The sequence below is a fragment of the Myotis lucifugus genome, unplaced genomic scaffold (assembly GCF_000147115.1).
Source record: "Myotis lucifugus unplaced genomic scaffold, Myoluc2.0 scaffold_63, whole genome shotgun sequence".
Classification (NCBI taxonomy): domain Eukaryota; kingdom Metazoa; phylum Chordata; class Mammalia; order Chiroptera; family Vespertilionidae; genus Myotis; species Myotis lucifugus.
The window spans coordinates 5,967,279-5,987,931 of NW_005871111.1; the positions used below are offsets into that span (position 1 = coordinate 5,967,279).

Consider the following 20,653-nt stretch of genomic DNA (forward strand, 5'->3'; position numbering starts at 1 on the left):
AAGACAGGTGACCATCTCCAGGCCCAGAGGAATTTATCAGGTGACGGCTTGAGTTTCTAGGAAACAGCATTACTCACAACATTCCAGGGCACTCACCCCCTAGTCCTTCCTTGGGATTTGGAGGGGGGGGGGTCACTCCTAAGTCAGGTGACCTAGCACATACCTTCCGGTTTCTACCAGGGCTGGCATGGCTCACCCAGGTGCAGAACGTGGCCACTAAAGCCCACACACAGTTAAAAAGCTGCATTCTCCTAAAAAGGAGACCCCGATTGCTGACTTGTGATGCAGGCCTGCCTCAGCTGCACGGGTAAATCAGATCACTTAATAAATTCCAGGGGGATGACGAGGAATCCCTGTGCCAACATAAAACCCAGCAATCCCAGGACCTGACCGTGTTGGCTCAGGGAAGGTAGGCCCTCAGGAAATCTCGCCACAGGTTTTAGGTTTTCTGTCCCAATAGAGAGGCTAACTCAGACACTCTGGCTCCCCAGTGCTTTTGAAATGAGGCCTGTGCTTGGTAGAAATGAAAATTAGAGAGTCTAAGGCTTTCAGCTTGTTCTAGGAGAATCCCGGCACCAAGCTGCATTAAGTAGCATCACCTCCTCTGAAACGTGGCCTGGCCTTCAGAAAACACATCCCATCAAATCATCTTACCTTTATTCTCTCGATGGAAGCTTCTAGTCTTAACTGCTGCACAGTTCTCCTTGCCTGGGTGATGTTGTTGGTGCTTGCTGTTTTGCTTGACATCTTTAATTATTGTTTTTACCTGAAAGCTGGAGAGAATTTTTTAAAAGGTCAACAACAATCATCTCTATGTTGTTTAAACATTTTCAATGCTTTGTGTTACCTTAGGGGGAAAGGATGCATTTTCCCAGTCCACAACATCTGTGAGGTACTGAAATACCCCTCGGCAGTGAGTGGTAGCCTGAGTGTCTAAGCTTGCTACCCATTTGAGCACCTTCATAAATCTTCGGTCTGCAGGAACCCAGTACTAGTTAGTAGTTCACTAGTAATCCATGCACCCCATATACAGCACAAAGTAGCCTGTTCTAGGATTTTCTAAAGGGGAACAAATATACATAAACTTCTGCAGTAGGTAGAGGGCCCCAGCAAACATGATCATGTGCAATCCGAACCACGGTACACGTACAGTTAGTACCACTGCTCTGTGCTTCAGTGGAAGGCTTGGTTTCATTTCATTCTGGCTCTCTTACCCAACTATCACACGGATGCAAGTTCTGGCAACAGAAAATGGCAAAAGGCAGTGTCCCTGGAGAACTCTGCACAAAGGGTGCAGTTTTAGGTGCCACCAGGATTTGCAACGTTGGGAGAACATTGGTTAGGCAGATAAGGACGTCTTTATCCCAGTGACAGACAGATCCACAGCAAATAGCAAGTGGGGTAAACTGAACAGCCCGACATATTTAATGAAACTTAATCATTCCCTCCTTTGACCTCTCGGGCCTCACCCTGGCAGCCAGGGCACTTGCTAATCCTGCACCTACTACATGTTCCCGGGGTGACTCTCCTCTCGGGCCTCAGCCCTTGGATTCTAGGCTGCCTCTTCCTCCCTTTCCCCGGCCACCCAGTGAAAATCAAAGGCAGCCTCCTGGACCTTGAGCTTCAACCTATCTGGTTGTCCAGTGGTATATTCTAAGGGGAGGGCAGGCTGGAGCCCTGCCATATATGGCTAAGTTCTCTCTGGGCCTGGTGGCATCTGCAGGGAAATGCAGAGCTGGCAGCCGTGTGGCAGTTCTATGACTCATAGGAGCAGGTGGATGACGGACGGTAGGTGTGCCGCCTGGGTGCTGTGCGAGGGCTGAGCAGTCTTAGGGCACGGTGGCGCCAGTAGCAAACCCAGGTTGTCTCAACTTTGTGGAGGGGCCGCAGCTGCACAAAGCATGTCTGCCATAAAGGCTTGGACCAGACAAGGCTGCAAAACACAGGTGACCTGTGCGCTCCGCCGTGTCCAGCCGAGTTCCACACTTAGAATGCTCCCAGTGGCTGAGTTCAAGGCCCTGAGTTCCACACTTAGAATGCTCCCAGTGGCTGAGTTCAAGGCCTTGGGTAGGGCTTCTGCCCTCTGAGGTCATAGGCAGCCTTGGGTCAAATGCACCAATAAAACTGTGGGCAAAACTCTGAAAATCCAGCCTAATCAGCAAGTGCCACATTCCTGGGTTTGGACCCTCCCTCTGCCTCACACTAGCTGGACGAAACTGGTTCCTGAAACAGGTTACTGAACCTCCACGAGCCCCGGTTTTCTCACTTGTAATATAAGGATACAATTATTTTTGAGGATTCAATTTGCTGACGCACACGTAGTGTTTCGCATAGGACCAAGGCACTCTACGAACAGCAGCTGCTATTATATTTCTCCTCGGGGGTCACACCCAGCACAGTGAACCGAAATTCCCTGTGTACCTGTCTGCCTCCCCTGGTCAATGAGCCTCAAGGGTGTGGACTGACTAGGTCTGGTTGGTCCATGGGGCATCAGCCCCCCCGCCCCCTTTTTTTTAGCATCCACAAGCAGTTCCGCTGCACGCTAGTGTCAGGACAGAATGGAATGGTTCGTGACATCCAACAGAGGAATCCCCTGAAATAAGGAAGCTCTAGCAGTGCAGGAAGCTGGGAGGAGGAATGCTGGGGTGGGGCTGGTGGCTTAGGGTGACCTCGTTTCAATGCACTCCCTGACCAGCTGCCTCTTCCTCAGATTCTTCAGTTGTCCCGCCCCAACCCTAGCAGGCCTAGGAGGTCCTCCGGGGATTTTGCTCACACCCACTGGCCTGGCCCAGCCCATTCCTGTGCTCCCAGGCATGAGCTTATGAACAGTCTTTGAAATGGGACCCAGGCAGCAGGCAGGCTCACTGTGAAAAGTATGAAGTGCCCTGGTTCACAGCACGCTGCTTCCATATTTTGTTCCCTGTGGCACGTTACCCCGGGCTCCCCTGCCAGCTGGCCCTGGTTCTGAGCACTGGCCCCCCAGCCTCCAGAAAGCGAACATGACACCCTTTCTGACGGCCTGTGGTTTCCAGGCTGCACCCTAAGGACTTTCTAAATGTTCCCCTGGCATGAGAATAGCGCCAAGCATTCTCCTCCTCTTCTCAGCCTCCAGGGCTAAAGTTTCCAAGGCCTGAGCAAGCTTTCCTGTAACTGCAGAACAGTTCACACAAATCGGGACCAGATCAGTCATTGCTCCCACCCGCATGGCCATAAGCAAATAGTCCGCAGTCAGGTTCTATTTATAAAATGCTTGGGTAGGCCTCCCGAACACTGGCCAGAAACTTTGCATCTAGTACATGAAGGACTTTCTTACTTCCTGACTCTATTATAGTCACGATTGATAACAGCCAGCAATTCACAATGCACACCCGCCAGCATGGCTCCTTGCAGCTTTCCCCTGTCCTGATGTCTGTGTTCTGACCTGCCCCCTCCCAGACAGCCTCCCCTGTCACCAGACAGCTTCTCCACTGCTCAGGTAGCCTGCCATCCCCTTCTGCCCTGCCAGCCTCTCTCGGGCTCCCAACTCAAATACAATTTCTCTTTTCCAAGAATAAAATCTTTTAATATTCTTCCTGTGGAGAAATCGGATCAAGGTTATATTGTTTCAACTTAAGAAGCTGAGTTGCCTCTTGTCTGTGCAAGGAGGGCCACTGCTGTTAATTCTTGGGGAGTGGGGGCTGTGCACCGGGGCTGGAGGGCCCGCTGAGGATTTCCTCCCAAGCTGCAGCTGCGGCTTCGCATCTCAACAGCTGGGCCTGAGCAGAATCGGAGCAAGAGGCTGGGAAACAAACACCTCTACACCTTCAGAGGGTTTTCTTTGGTCTTCCCTTCATGGCAAGGATATCTAGCTGTTTGTTTGTGCTACTAGGTGGATGAAAAGCATGCTTTATTCTTACTCCAAGAATAGCTTCCAAGGCAAACAATACCTGCTCTTTGTATGGAACTGTAGACTGCACACGGTGCTTTCATATGCATCAGTCCATGAAGCCTGGCTCTAATTCCAAAAGGTATATTAGGATTTCATCCTTGTTTCAAAGATGAGACAACTCAGGTGAGAAAAACTTGCTCCAAGCTAACCTAGTTTGTAAGCCTTTTCACCCCAGAAGCCACGCTTCCCACGGGACCCCGCAAAGGATGCAATGCCAATAGATTTGATGCACAAACACTCGGGTCATCACTGAACAGTCCACGATGTGGTTCTTCATCAAGGGGGACCTTGACGCTCCAAGACCTGGAGTTACGAGCTTGCCGACTGCCTCTGTTTGTGCAATACCTGTTCTGGTGCAGAAGGTATCTGTTTATCTGTCTAATGCCCTGGAGGACAGGTCCCCCCGCCCTCCCTCCCCCCATCCGCAAGCTAAGCAAGAATGTTCTTGCTGCTGCTTCTAGGCAAGGACTGAGGTCGGCATCTGGAGATCTTGAGCCACTCAGAAAGGCCAACGCCTGTGCATGCCTGTGCAGACCTCCAGTAGCCTTGTTTTCATTTTTGCATGTGGCTAACAGATTTGAATAAACATATGTAGCAGTTAGCTATTCAGATAATTTGCATTGGTTTTAATGCTGTTGTTCATCTGCATTCCCAGGGTCCTAGGAATTCCTGGGAACAGAATGTCCCCTTAGGGAAATACGGACATTTTAATCTTTGTCTAGAGAGACCTGAAGCAGGGGGAGGTGGGAAGAATACCACACTCTGGAAGGAAGACACCAGGCAGCCCCAGGATCTGCATCACAAGTCACCGTGGCCTGGCCAGGAATTGAATCACTGGAGTGACGCCGATGCTCATGAGCAAACACACCCCTTGTGGCTGTTAGAAAAGAGCAGGCAAAACAAAAACAGGTTTCCACTTACCCTCTGATCTTGCCTTCAGCTATCAGGGTATTACTCCAGCTCCTGCCTGTCCTCTCGTTTGTTAAAGGGGGCACACTCCCTATCCCATAGGGTTGTTGGGAGTGCCTATCAGTAATGCACCCTGTACATACACATGCTCAATGAATGCTGGGCCCCTCGGCTCGCTAACAAGGCAGAAACCATGTATATGGCGAGACACAAGAGGAAAATTCAGACAGCACAAGAAGAATTTCAAGGTCATATGACCAGGTAGCAACATCTTTCTAATACGGCAGGAAGTGTGGGGAGTGCAGAGTCAGACCCTTGGGTCTATTTTCATGAACACTTATTTTCTGTCAGGGCCTATGGGCTGAATTCACCCCGCAGATGTGTTTGGTTGGGGCCCATGAAAGGTTAACTCAAAAGTATCTGTGTTTTAACTTTACAGTGATTGTCAAAGTTTGAAAATGAAAGATTTCTGGAAAAGTCGGAGAAATCTTATAACCTGGGCTGGATCTGAGTAGTGGCTGCCCCTTTAACATTTGCTGGGCCCTCTAGTAGACTATGCCTTGGCTCTCTAGTTCCAGGCATACTCAAGGATTAGGCCAAGGGACTCGAGCTCACTCCTGCCCCTTCCTAGCTTTGGGGCCCTGGGAAGGACTTGTCACCTCTCTAAGCCTCAATTTTCTCATGGGAAAAATGGGGGATAATAATACTTTTGTATCTCAAAGGACTGTTAAGATCAGATAAAATAAGCATGTGAGTGTAATAAGTATAAAGAGTACTTTGGCTGAGCATTAAGTATGTGCACCCTCTGATCACATCCCATGCAAAGTGCTCGAAGCACTCCACAGTCCCTGATGGGTGGCGCTGGGCAGCTACCCTGCCCTCCTGGGCGCCTTGCTGTACTGCAGGGATGGAAAGTAAGACTCTAAGTCTCCTAGTGGTATCAGCTGATTGTGCTCCCTTCCCCCCATTTCATATGTTGAAGTCCTTACCCCCCAGTACCTCAGAATGAACTATATTTGGAGATAGGGCATTTAAGGTGGTGACTAACTTAAAAGGAGATCATTAGAATGGGCCCTAATCCAGTATTTTTGGTGGCCTCATAAGAGAGAATGCAGACACAGATGGGTATAGAGCAGGGGTGGGCAAACTTTTTGACTCGAGGGCCACAATGGGTTCTTAAACTGGACCGGAGGGCTGGAACAAAAGCATGGATGGAATGTTTGTGTGAACTAATATAAATTCAAAGTAAACATCATCACATAAAAGGGTACGGTCTTTTTTTTTTTTTTTAATTTTATTCATTTCAAACGGGCCGTAGTTTGCCCACAGCTGGTATAGAGGGATAACCATGTGAAGACACAGGGAGAAGAAAGCCATCAACCAGCCAAAGAAAGAGGCCTCGGAAGACACCAACCCTGCCAACACCTTGTTCACAGACTTCCACCCTCCAAAACACTGAGAAAATTCATTTCTGTTGTTTAAGGCACCCAGTCGGTGGTGCCTTGTTATGGCAGCCTGAGCCAACTCAGACACCAGGTTCCCCAGCAGCTAGGGCTCTGGGTGACCCAAGGGAGAAGGCCACGCTCCTGCTGTTGGCTCCTTTCTGCTGGCGAGCGGGGTGGTGGGCAAGTTGCTCTTTATGGAGGTGGTGGCACTGGTGTCCAGTCACTAGCAGTATGGTGCTAAGAGCTGTGTGGCTGCAGCAGCCTCCCAACTCTTCACTTCCTGCCCGGGCCTGGGGCCAGTTCTGTGGTGAAGCCTGGAAATCGGTGGGGGGCTCCATGCAGAGACCTCCAGGCCTTCCTTTGATTATGCGAGTGCCCCGTCTCCTGAATTAAAGCCCATTCTGCTGTTTCTGAGAACATTTCTGTTTGCTGTAGCTGAATCCCAACTGATACACAATTGTTAATGTGCCGTTTTGTGATCCGTAAATAACTTGCAAAGGTCAGCTATGATTCCTATTAGTATCAGGCCACTATTGCTGAATACACTAAATCCTAAATCTTTTTAAAAAATATATATTTTTATTGATTTCAGAGAGGACAGTAGAGGGAGAGAGAGAAACATCAACAATGAGAGAGAATCATTGATCAGCTAGCTGCCTCCTGCATGCCCCCCACTGGGGATCAAGCCTGCAACCAGGGCATGTGCCTTTGAAAAGAGGGAAAGGTAAGACAAAATTCTTTTTCTCCTTCTCTCCGACCAAAGCCCGCAGGCCATGAGGCCAAGGGTGGTTGAAACTGTGACCTGTGCAATCCTGCTCCTGTCCAGCACTGAGAGCAAAGAGCAAAAAGAACAAAGTGCCTGTGGGGGGAGGGAAATGGGGAAGAGATGAGGAGAGGCTGCTGGGAGCGGTGGGAATGGTGGTTGGAGATGGGGAGGAGACAGTGATCAGAGCTCTTCTAAGAAGTTTATAGAGGCTCAGGATCAGCAGAGCGAAAAAGAACACGGGCAGCTCTCTCTCTCTCTCGACCTCAATAGAGCTCGGCTGCTAGAAGTTGTGCTTCTCTATTTGCAAACCCTTCTGAGGTCCTCATTTTTCATTAGTTGATTTTACCCTCCATCCAGGACACATGTCCCTGAATAATAATAATGATGATGAAGTTGCTGTTGTAATGATGAAAGTGAGTAACTACCGCCCTAGCTGGTTTGGCTCAGTGGATAGAGGGTTGGCCTGTGGACTGAAGGGTCCGGGGTTCGATTCCAGACAAGGGTACATGCCCAGGTTGTGGGCTCAATCCCCAGTAGGGGGTGTGCAGGAAGCAGCCGATCAATGATTCTCATCATTGATGTTTCTCTCTCCTCTCTCTCTCTCTCTCTCTCTCTCTCTCTCTCTCTCTCTCTCTCTCTCCCTTTCTCTCTGAAATCAATAAATATATATATATTTTTAAAAGAAAGTGGATAACTACCACCACTTATTGAGTACTTAGTATGTGTCAGGTAAGTCAGTTCCATGTATCATTTCACTTAATCCTCTTAGAGATGAATTCTTTTATCATTTCTACTTGATAGACGAAGCACAGAGTGGTCAAAAAGGTCTTGTCAAGATTACGGTGACTTAACGAAGCAGAGCTGGGACTCGGGCCACCTGACTCTCAAGGTCATCCTCTCAGTCACCCCTCTACACTGCTTGCCCTGAACATCACGGGTACAAGGAAGGAGTGGGAGGAGAGCAGGGGCAAGTGTGGCCAGGAGCACGGGCCTGCATTTCATTCTGATAGGTGGTCTCTATAACAGCACAAAGTGCGGAGGGAAGGGGCCGTGGAAAAAGACCTAAGCGAGAAGAATTGGCTGTTCTTATTTGAAAGGAAAACTGCCCCAGATTCCAGGTAAGACTGTTGCTAAAGAACAGGATGATCCCATCCTCCTCCCGTCTTTAGCAAACCTGGCAGGGAACCACAAGGATGAGCCAATCCTGGTAATAAATCCGGAGGAGAGAGCTGCCGAGCCTGAGCAGCGGGTTCCTCACTTCACGGTGTATCTAGAACACTTGGGGCACCTGTTAAAAAAAAATCTGCTTCAGTTGGCCTGGGGCCTGGGGCAAGGCCCAAGAATCTGTATTTAAGAGCTTCCAAAGCGATTCTGATGTAGGTCCTCATGAGAAGGGCTAATAATGACTATCAGAGTCTCCGCCTCTTAGCTGGACCCGTGTTTCCTTCCGCCTGGCTACGAGAACTTACCGATTTAAAAGAATGCCCCTTCCTATCTATGTTTACCTTTGCAAAGCTCTGAACAAGCCCTGGAAAAGTCTCATTTTGAAAAATGTTCTTACCCTATGGGATTAAGACTCCTTCCGTTCGAAATGGCTCTTAGCACTTACTATCTTTCTTTGCTACAAAAGTCTAACTTTTTCTTAACAGCTGCGTCCTCCTGGACAATGTCTCCTCCCTGGCTTCAGTGGTGCCGGACTCTCCTGTCCTTGCCTGTGCAATGACATTCCGCATCTCTCCTTCTGACTTGGTTTCTTAGGGGCTCCATGGTGGGGGCCAGTGTGGCAGAGTGAACAAGGGCTTTTACAGTCAGATGCAGTTCGAATCCTGGCTCATCACGTACTACCTCAAGTGGCTTCAGTTCTCTGATTTTCAGTTCCCTCATCTTTGAAATGGGAAGGGATAATAATAGTGCCTCCCTCACAGGCTTGTTAGCGGGAGGAAACGAGAGAACAATATGTAAATTACCCAGCACCTGCCTGACCCACACTGGCCCTCAGTTACGGTAGATGAAGCTCTCCCCTTCTGACTTTAGCTATGACCGCACACAGCGCTGACCCTTTACCCTAATCCCAATGTCTAAATGAAAGCCTATTTAAATTTACACCCCAACAGTGCACAGCTGCTTCAAACATAACACGCTGGAAGCAATGAAACATCGTTGCCCGGTCCCGACCTTTCCGATGTCCCTTTCTCAGTGAGTAACACCACCACGGCCTTGGTCATCGCGCATCCTGCCCCAGCCCTCCTACTGACTCCTTAGACCCGGTGCTGTCCAATAGAAATGTGAAATTTTAAATTCTGCAGTGGCCACATTAAAAAAAAGTGACGTTGATTTGGATGAGCCACATTTCAAGTGCTCAACGGTCACCTCACGTGACTGCCTGATTCGACAGTGCAACCTTACACCCTGGTACTTCCCAAATTATCTTGATTCTTACTTGGACAACCCCCCATTTTTATTTTTCCCCATTCCCCTGGCTTCTATTTTACCTCAGCGTTGGCTCCCTGAACCACTACAGCTACAGCATCAGCTTTGGAACAGGACGCATGCCTCTGACCTTCCCCAATCCAATCTCTCCTGACCCCTGTGCTCTGATATAGCAGCACTTCCAGCTTATTTCTGTCTCAAAAAAAAAAAGAAAAAAAAAAGGATTCCCTGGTGCCCCCAGGAAAAGTGCAAAGGGCTTGGCTTTGTAGGCAAAGTCCTCTCTAATACTTCTGCTACCATAATAGAAACCCTACTCATAAAGGCAGCGTGTGACCACATGGGGCTCACTGTATGCCGGACACCAGGCTATGTGCCAATCACTGTCAGGACATTATCCTACTGAATACCCACGCTGACCCTGTGAGGCAGGTTCTATTTCCATCCCCATTACAAACGAACAAACCACGGCACAGAGAAGTGACTTATGTGCCTAGTGTCAACGGGCCGGCTGCTTGGCTGAGGTCGTCTGAACCAGAGGCCTGGCCCCAAGCCTGGACTGCGATGGGTACCTCTGCTGCCTTCACAGGCGCCACCTGCAAGTCTCCGCCAGGTTCTCCGCCTGCTTCTCTTGGCTACTTACATTCTCTTTTCCTTTTAGGCCTTAGTTCCCAGTTTAACCCCTTCCAGGAAGAGCCTCCCTAACTACTTTTGCTAACACTGATTAATTCCCTTTGTGGACTCCTGCTATATGCTCAGGGGTTCAAGGACCTCGAAGGGGCTGGTTCATGCATGAGAAGAGCAGGCAGGGGCAGGGGGTGCATGAATTTCCTAAAATTGTATGCAAAATTCACTGGGAGTGCCTATTTTGTTCTTTCCAAATTGATGATTTATAGCTGTCACCAAGCTCTCAAAAGGGTCCATACCCATTTCTTTCGGTGCTTAATTGTATGTTATTTAATGCTTATTTTTATGTAACGGACTGTGTGTGAATACTGTTTTCCCACCAAACTGTGGGAAGTCTAGCTCAATAATAATAGCATAGCAATTGCATTTTTTTCATTACTTACTATGTGCCAGCTACTTTACCAAGTACTTTCTACATACGTTAGTTCCTTTAATATTACCTACAACCACAGAGGTTGGATTTATCACATCCATTGAAGCTCAGAAAAGTGAAATAATTGGCATAAGATCAGACAGCTAGTAAGTGGCAGAAATAGGACTTAAACCCAGATCTCTCCTACTTCAAAGCCATGCCCTTAACCAGGCCAGTGAGTTATCCCATTCCATCGTCTCTCTCTCGTATTGACTAATGCAGAGAATGGGGCCTCCATAAGTAGATTAGGACACGCGATGTAGCAACCAACACATGGGGCCAGCTCGAACCTCTCACCCTGGGGTGTTTATGTACACAGTGTTTGTTTTCTTAGAAACAGGATACACCCTGCTCACCTTTCCACAGGTATCCTGCAAATACTGAGTGTTCCAAGCCAAAGGTTACCCACCTGCTTGATTTCCTACACAGCTCCGAGAAGCCGGGGTGGAGTCTCTGGGACTCTCATGCACTTGATTAAGGTCAGTTGCTGGTGCCATGAACTTTCACCTCCAGCACAGGCTGACCACATGTGTGGCACCCAGATTCCAAGGACAACGCTGCTTTGCACCCCCATACTGTGCCCCAAACAGGTGCCTCCGGTGAAGGTGGGCACGGGGAGCAGCTCTGACGGTGACCCACAGAGGCGCAGGAGCCAGCCCCTTATGTGGTATACTGGGCCCAGCCATGCAGAGACCTATGTTTATAGCCAACACTGAGAGTGACCTTTACAAACACGTTACATGCTCTACCTAGAGTAGCAAGTCTGGCTGAGAAATGATTTGCTCCTATCTGCCTGGCTGACTTAGGAGGGCTGGATGTTTCATTTTGTTTATTCATAAATGAATACATAAATGAATTTAATGAATGCAACAACTATTTAATATTGAACACAAAGGCTAACATTTACAGAGTGCTTTCTCTGTGTCATGCACTGTGGTAAAAGTTTATATAAAATTAATTTACTCTTCATAACATCCCTGAATAGTTTTAAAAGAATATATGCATATGTAAAAATTATAAACAACTCTAAAGTGTATAAACCAAAACTAATTGTCCTACTCTAGACTTCCCCAGGGGAATCACTGTAATCAATTTCTCATATTTCTTTCTGAAGACATCCTATGCATACGCAAATATGATTATTCATAATCTGTCTTAAAAAATATAAACGAAAGTATGTTGTATGCATTGCACTGCACCCTTTATAAAAATTTTAATTAACATTATATTCTAGAGAGCACGATAAAGGTATCATTAACCCACTTTCCAAATGAGGACATTGAAGCTCTCAAGGATACCCAGTGAGTCATGAGTAAGAGCCGGGGCTGACACCAGCCCTGGTGCTCCTAGTCATCCCTGCACTGCATCTGCCTGCAGGTCCCATATTAGGAGCTCGCTGGGGCTGAGCAGAGGAAGTGGGACGGATCAGAGAAGCAGAAGTCTAAATTCCTGCCCTCAAAGGGCTCATTGCTTTGGGGGGAAAACAATGCTGTATGAAGTGAGAGAATGATTTCCAAAGAACAGAAGAACATATGGAAGATAGAGTTCCACTCTGGTCGAGTTGCTAAGCATTTGTGAAGGGACAAAGTAACTTTGTCACAACAGCTGGGGTAAGAGAGGGAATTTGGAGAGGAAAGGCAAAAGTCAGTGCTGTATAGATTATGTTTAATTGAAAATATATTTTAATCCAGAAAACATATTGGGAGAATATACTCCAAAATGTAGCTATTGCTAGATGGTGAGAATTTTAGGAGATTCATAGTGTTTTTATGCATTCTAACAGTTTTTAAATTTTTATTTTTTTCTGGTCTTAATAGCTAATGCTTACATAGTACTTACAATTGCTAAGCACTGTTTTAACAGTTCACATAATGATGCTATGAGGTTGTTACTATGGCTTTCCCAATTTAGAACTAAAGGAAGTGAGGGCAGCAGTTTAGAACATAGCTAAGGTCAGAGCCAAGGTCAGACAGAGCAAAGGTAAGTGGAGGAGGCAGCACTCTGATCCCGGCAGCCTGGCTCCAGTCTGTGCTCTTAACCACATGGGATACTTTTATGATTAAAAAAAAACAACCCAGTAATTGTTATTCACAAAACCAGGAGGAAGAACAGTTCTTAGTCACTTTTCAGGGGTAAAGGAAGGAGAGAGAACAAGCACAGCTCATGGGACTCGGTGACTGGGGCTTCCTGGGGACTTCTGCGCTAGTGGTTTTCACAGTGCGAAGGGCATGGAGGTCAAATGATAAGGGGTTGAAGAGAAGAGAACTATTACTTCAGGAAATGAGGCAGTGAGTGTAGGAATATTTAGAGAAGTGTGGCAGTGTGGTGAAGACAAGGAATTGAATGGACATTTTTAGGAAGAGGCTCTAAGAGATGGTTGTCTTCTGAGCATGTTCAAAAGCAGAGGAGGAGTGTTGAGCAACTAGGGAGAGAGTGAAGATGCTAGAGAGAGAGAGAGGGTCACTGAGAGAGGCAGACAGCATGGGCTCGGACTGAGCTTGGACAGGTTGACAGCCGGGGCTGGGAGACGGAGACCTGAATGACACAGAGGTGGGAAAGCAGGGGAGCAGGGCACCACGAGGCTCAGCTGGACATCCTCTGAAAGGTGAGGGGACAAGGGAAACCGACCGACAGTGCATGCAACAATACGGGCCAATCAGACATCACCCTGAGCTCAGAAAGCCAGTCCCCAAAGAGCACATACTATCTAATCCCATTTATATAAAGTTCAAGACAAAACTAATGCATGGTGACAGATACTAGGAGTGGAGAGAGTAGGTAAGGAGACAGACAGGTGAAGCAAGACTGGCCATGAGTTAGTTCAGTGATGGCGAACCTATGACGTGTGTCAGAGGTGACACGCGAACTCATTTTTTTTGTTGATTTTTCTTTGTTAAATGGCATTTAAATATATAAAATAAATATCAAAAATATAAGTCTTTTTTTACTATGGTTGCAAATATCAAAAAATTTCTACTAATCCATGGTGACAGATACTAGGAGTGGAGAGAGTAGGTAAGGAGACAGACAGGTGAAGCAAGACTGGCACTGAGTTAGTTGCTCATTGTTGCAAGAGAGTGAAGGGTACATGGGATGCCTTCTATGTCTGCACGTTTGAAAATTTCAGGCATAAAAAACTCAAAGTAAAATCCTATGATTCTAAACCCTTCGGAACCTATAACACGATAATTATTAACACTATAAGATGAACTCTGTCATTAAGGCATAGAAGTTACGTTAATTATTATCTACCATTTCCTCCGCCGGATCGTGATCTGGCAAGGATGTCCAATGTCCACAGTGCAGAGGAAGTAATTGCCTTTGGAGGAGGCACAGATGGGATTAAAACAGCCAGGATCTGGGCCCTCTGCCCACTTTACAGTGCTCAGGCCCTGGGCCACTGATGCCAATGTGTAACTGGCCAGCAAGCATCTCTTCTTGCATTCCCCACCCCCCTCCCCTCAGACTCACACACAAAAGGTCCAACACTGTGGTTCAGACACCCATACCTTGTATGTGCCAAAAGATCACAAAATAGGATACTTCATTTTTCTTCCTTCATCGTACCTTCTCCCAAGAAACTATAGCAAGAAACATGCCCCTAGTCCCTTCAAACATGTCTGGACTTGGTAACTGCTTTGAGGAAAAGCAAAGTCTATCAAATTCCTGACCTGACCAGCAAAATGAACATAACATGTGGGCCCTCGCAGTTAAAGCACTTGTTGTTTTGAGCCCGTCCGTACCTAAATGTTTATATATTTTCAAAGGAAAAGTACTGAAGATACAAGGAATCCTCATGTTAGCTTCTTGCAGTTCTAATTCTCTATGTAAACTGATTAGAATTCTCCCTCTAAATGCAAACCTGTGGACTAATTCCTTTTTGAAAATAAAAGTTACTTGAGGGAAAACATGGAACAGGAAGCCAAGTCATTTCAGGTCCAAACCTCATCAGCAACATCAATGCAATTTAAAGAATTTAGCACCCAAAAGGCAAACTTCCACTTCAGCCCACTGAGTTTTGTAAAATTTCAGAAATGTCTCCAGTTCGTCTCAAGGAGTGATATAAAATATTCCAGCAAGATGAGGTAATTCAAATTTTATATATATATATATATATATATATATATATATATATATATGAGAACTTTTGACAAAGAGGGTTGAGTCAAACAAAACAAATCGTGACACAACATCACTTAAACAAATGGGAAAGATGACACCAATTTAAATACACAGCATGTTACTTACTATCAACAATTTGCTTATTAAGTTTTAGTCTCTTAAAACTCAAGAATTTCACAAAACAAGCTCATCAAATGGAATGTAGTGGGAAAGATTTCTGCTTGTAAGCCCCGAAGAAGAATTTCTATGGCTACTCTCAGGCCCAGACTTCCCGGGCTAGAACCACTTCAATGGTTCTGCTGCTCTTGGTGTGCTAGTCACCTACCAGACCACACATCCCAAGAGCTGGCTTTAAAACGACAGTCGTCATACTTCTCTCACAAATACTGACATCTCCTTTACCCAACAGGGCCTTTCTTTAAGTCTAATCCTCTATCTGGTTGTGGGTCCCTTGAGACCAAGCACCCCGTATTACATGGTTCTTTATCTCTTCCACATGCAATACACAAAGAATGAAGACATACTGATTTGACTTGTTACGAGTCAGGTGAATGGCCTTGGCAGGAAGCAACAGCCTTGCAAGTCTTCCTCATCATATATTAGGAAAGAGAAGGAACAATATATTCCTGGGGCTAGACACAGGGCAGGACATCAATAAACATCCAATGAAATGATGGCACAAAGACCTGGGGCAGTATTTTAGGTGACTGATAAGGGCCTGAACCCAATGCATAAAAATCAGAATTTATGAGACAAATGGGGATCCTGTCACATTACTAAAGGACTCCTTCAGATAATACTTTCCTGATGCACTGTCTAGAGAACAAAGAAGGGAAGTCAAAGAAACTGACAGTTTAGCTCTGATTCTGATTAAATATCAAGTAGGAAACATAATAAAGATCTAAATTATGACATGACATTTTGCACAGCTCCTTGTATCTTCAGCATGGTCCTACTGGCACTTTCAAAGTCTAATGCTAGTGTGTATATTTTCCTCAACTGCACTTGGGAAAGAGAGGGTGATACAGACGTTGGTGTTAGGCTACCCGCTATCCTTGGTTTCCAAAGCACCTCCTTATCTGGCCTCTATCTTTGGTGGCACTTTCCCCCATGTATTAAGCACAGAGACAGGAAAGCCCAATTCTGATGCTGCAAGCTCTGGAAAGAAAGAAGTTCCCCTGCTCAAAGAAGTGCCTCCATTGCCCAAATCTTCCTGTGCAGGTCAGCTAGTGCAAGTGGAGGAAAAGGGCTACTTCCCAAGGCTAATCCTCTTATGAATGGCACTGGGCATAGCATATACTTTCAAGCAAATCTTAGTAGCTAATACAACCATATTAGTGTATTTTATTTATTCGTGTATTTAATTCAGGTAATTAAACTTTCCTACCACTTAATGAGCCCAGAGATTAAACTCCTGAGAGAGATCACCGGGAACAGCATTGGGTTGACTGTGACCAAATATGAGTTTCGGAAGCTTGAAGCCGACCCTCCCAAAAGTTTGTCCCTGGGATATTTTCAGCAGAGCACGAGATTCTTTGGAACACTTGAATGCACAATATAAGTCAAAATAAATGACACATGCTTATGTTACGTGTCAAAATTATGAGACTGACTTTACTAGATTGAGTAAATAAATGCATACACGTCTTCTAAACAGCCACGTATAAACGCACGGTCCGGGCGATGACATACTGCTGGATGCCTGTGCCTTCATTTATAAATGAAAACAATCCCCAGCTAAATTCTGGGGAATCATACCTAAGTGCCACATGCAGAGGCTACCACATACTTGTTTATCACTTCTGCTTTTACTCAATGTAGAAGTCTGGCATTCTATTTCTAATGTGCTCAGTCTGGTACAATGATAATGCCATACAAAACCGTTTATGAAGTGCTTTCTCATATTCCATCTATATTTGACACGGCCAATGAATTTCACTTTAATTTTACTTATGTGTTGAAACTTAAATTTAGCATGCAAATTTATATTATCAATAAATCAGATACTTTTTCAGAGAATTGGAAAAGTATCAGAATCCTTTTGTCTCCTGCGAATTCTTTATCTTAGTAGCCTTTGGTGCTTCCCTTCTTAATATTTAGTGTATTTTTACTTTTAATATTTCATGCAATTCCACATGCTTTTTAAATGGAGGAAAGTATGGGTGTTTCCTCTCTGAAATACAACCCACTTAATGACGTTTTCTTAGAAGTAGATTAGACTTACACTTAAGAGATACGTCCAGTGAAAGACCGAAACCACAAGGTGACTAGAAGTTGGGTTCCTCACAGGGCTGCCTTTCAGAATCACCTTGGCAGCTCTTGCAACGCACCCAAGTCCAAACCTCACCCCCAAACCTCAGAATCAGAGTATCAGAGGTCAGCCCCAGGACAAGTACATTCTGAACCCGCTCCTGGCGATTTGCACATGCTCTCTGGGGAAAGAGCCACGGGACTTGAACGCATCAGGATTGCTCAGGCACAATAAATACCCAGGTCTCCCGACTGCTCTGCCGGAGTAAGCAGGGGACTTGGGCTAGTCACTTCCCCTTTCTGAACTCCAGATTACTCATCCTGAACAAAGAACAACATAGATGCTCGGTGCCTCTTCTCTGCTTCTCCCTGAATGGTCCTCGCTTTCCTGCTCCTGGGAAATATTCAGACCGTTGGTTTAAGCTCTTAATGTTTGTATACTATCATAATGATCAAGGCAGGGGCTGTCACTAAAGTAAACCTGTAGGTGACACAAACATCTAGTGCCCTGAGAGAAGTATGGGCTGCTTCAGAACACTCAGAAGACTTTAAACTGGGGACCAGCCCAAATAGGCAGGGCGTCTTTCCTCACCAAGTGGGTTCTAAAGCAATCAAGCATACAGGACAGAAAATAGTGTTTATGGTTGTTTAAAAACCCACAAATACGGTAAGCTCTTTTTTAGCCAGAATGTTCTGGGAAAGGGTGTTAGAGCAAATTGAAATTTCTGGTTGAGTTACCATGTGCAAGGGCACACTGTTGCCAGTTTTCAAAGATAACAGCAAAATACACACATAACCCTGAGCGTAGCTGCTGGTTAAGAAGGCACTTCGGGACATTTCATCATTCCAGATACAAGTTCATTTTTGTTCAGCACTGAGCCTGCTGGGCTGTCCCACCCTCTGGACTCTGTCCTTGCTCTCTGGGCTGTGCCCTCCCTGGACCCGTCTCTGACCATCCGGCTCTGTCTCCTGGGCTGACAACTTTCTCTCTCTAAATCCTCTAAGTTCAGCTGTCCTTGAGGATTTTGCCCAAGTTCCTGTTTTTCCTCTCTGCCCTCCCTTTCATTCGCCCCCAAGGGCTCGCAGAGGACTCTGACACTTATATCTGGCCCTGGCTGTCTAGGAGACCCTCCTGCCTCAAACTCGACAGCAGCTGAAACCCCCCTCCTTGACCCAGGAGGCCCTTCTCTGGACTGGGCTTCTCAACCTCTCTGCTAATGAAACAACTTCTATCATAGTTCTCTAGACTCCAAACTTTAGTTCTGTTTCTGAGACCACCCCCTTGTTCCCTGACATCCAAAGAGGTTGTGACCAGTCCTACAGGTTCTACTGTCCCATCCGAACCTTCCTCCCTGGTGCCTTTGTCATCAACCTCTGGGTCAGGCCCTCCCTTGATCTGTGCTGGGAGATGACCGCAACGGCCTTCATTTCCTTGGTATCCCTGTGCTCTCCCCCAACCCTGTCAACCTGTCACATTGCTGGCCATGGACCAGTAATCCTAGATAATGGCCAAAGCTCATTAAACAGACATGAGCAGGCCTGCGCTGTTGGGGGGTGGCTGGGAAGGAGGGACCTGGAGCACGACCACCAGCACAGCTTCCCCTTCTCTCTCCCTGGTGGCAGCGCCGAGAGGATGCGCAGAGCCCCAGGGCTCCTGGAAACAATTGGAAACACCTGCTCTGAGCCATCCTGGCTGCCACAGCCAGATATATCTTCTTAAAATTCACCTCTAATCATATGCTGCCCCTCAAAAATCAACTGGTTGGTGGCGATGTATTCCCTTATTGCCATTCTAATCCCAGGTGTGTATCCGACAGAGAGGTGTACACGTGTTCACCAGAACACATGCATTTCGATGTTCAGAGCAGCACCATTCATAACAGCCCCCAATGGAAACTGCCCCCAATGACCCACACAGAAGAATAACTCACTCAATGAAATACTCTACTGCAATGACAACCAACGAACTTCAAATACATGCAACAATGTGGATGAACCTCACAAACATAAAGTTGAGTAAAAAAAAGCCACACACAAAAAGTAAAAAAAGGAGTATATACCATAGGAGTTCATTAAGTACAAAAACAGGTGAAACTATGCTGTCAGGCATCAGGCTAGGGTTACTTTAGAAGGGGGAGGTGGCTGAGGGGGCACCAGGGGTTTTTTCCCAGTGCTGGCGACATATGTGCATGTGTGTTTAGCTTGTAAAAAAATGATTACACTTATGATTTGGGTAAGGTGTTGTATGATATTATACTTCAATTAAAAGTCACAAAAACAGCCCTAGCCGGTTTGGCTCAGTGGATAGATAGAACGTCAACCTGAGGACTGAAGGGTCTCGGGTTCGATTCCGGTCAAGGACACATGCCCAGGTTGCACGCTTGATCCCCAGTTGGGGCGTGCAGGCGGCAGCCGATCAATGATTCTCATCATTGATGTTTCAATTCTCTTCCCTCTCCCTTCCTCTCTGAAATTAATAAAAATATATTACACACACACACACACACACACACACACAGTCACAAAAACAAAACAAAACCACCAAACTGCTCCCAAATAAGTGCAACTTTGGCCCAGAAGCCCTTTACAATGTGGCTGTAACATACCTTTTCAGTCTTCTCTCAACTATTTTTGTTTGTTTGTTTTGGGGGGATTCTTTATCCCTTAAGGGTCCAGATACCTTCTGGGAGAAATTGTGAAATGCTGTGGGTATGTACACTTTCTGGGGAGAGGGTCCGAAACATTAATCAAAGAGACCCGAAACCCTAAAGGGATAAAGAAAAATCATCCTACCTGCAGTAACTCAAATGGTTCCTGGAATTGAACTCTGGACTTGCTCTATGATTTTCCCCCAGAAAGCCCTGGCCCCTCCCAACTCCCGCAAGTGAGATTCCACCCTTGTTTCCAGGTCAAGTCAGGTTACCTCTTCCACCAAGTCCCTGCTGATCCTCCAACCGGAGACTACTCCCTGCCTTCCTCCCATAGCTATTTATCAGGGGTTGGCTCCTATCCTTTGGTAGGCCCTGAGCATATACAAATAAACAAACCCTCAAAGCACTTTCAATCCAGTAGAGGGAAAACAAGATGCACCCATAAATAACTTTGGGCAGAAAAGAAGCATAAAAGAAAGAGAGGTCAGTCCAAGGGGAGTTCAGAGGAGAGAATGATTCCTTTGGCTGGGAGAAATCCGGGCAGGCTTCACGGAGGAGGTGGCACTGCCCTGCAGGGCTTGTAGCTGGGAGGGGCGGGCATTCTAAACAGAGGGACAAAGGCTAGTGCCGTGAAAGCCCTGGTGCTGTGCAGGGAAAGGCAGGTAGCTGGGTTCATCCAGAGCAGAGACCATGAAGACAAGCTTTGAAGGGGTGTGGGTTGGCATCAAAATGTTGGTCGCCAGGCTCAGAACTTTGAATTTTTAGGTTGCAGGCAACTGAGAGCCACTGAAAGATGTTAAACGGGGAATGATTATGATCAGAAATGTGCCTTCTTGGAAAGTCAAACGGATGGAGATGATCTATCTTTTCGGGTCTCAAACACACTGTTCTGCCTCTATGGCACTTAACTGCCTCTTGCTTATCTGTGTGCTTATCTTTTTGTGCTCCCCACCGCTGCTGGGCTTGAGCTAATGAAAGACAAAAACGGTTTAAGTGCCAACATTCTGTCTTATGCACGGTGGCACTCAATAAATATTTACTTCAATGAAGGTGCAG

The 20,653-nt window shown here is 46.4% G+C and overlaps 1 protein-coding gene across 7 annotated transcripts in view; it reads right to left on the reverse strand.

Annotated features, from left to right (window-relative positions):
• Positions 1-20,653, reverse strand: part of GNG12 (G protein subunit gamma 12) — a 117,237-nt gene that overhangs the window by 1,906 nt on the left and 94,678 nt on the right. For 6 of the 7 annotated variants that reach the window (XM_014456779.2, XM_006089821.3, XM_023754692.1 and 3 more), the window contains one exon: positions 655-773. In XM_014456779.2, coding sequence (XP_014312265.1) covers positions 655-747 — 93 coding nt within the window. In that variant the 5' untranslated portion in view covers positions 748-773. Of the gene's footprint in view, positions 1-654; positions 774-4,849; positions 4,870-20,653 lie in introns of those variants that run through there. The other variant, XM_023754696.1, reaches the window with a different exon arrangement.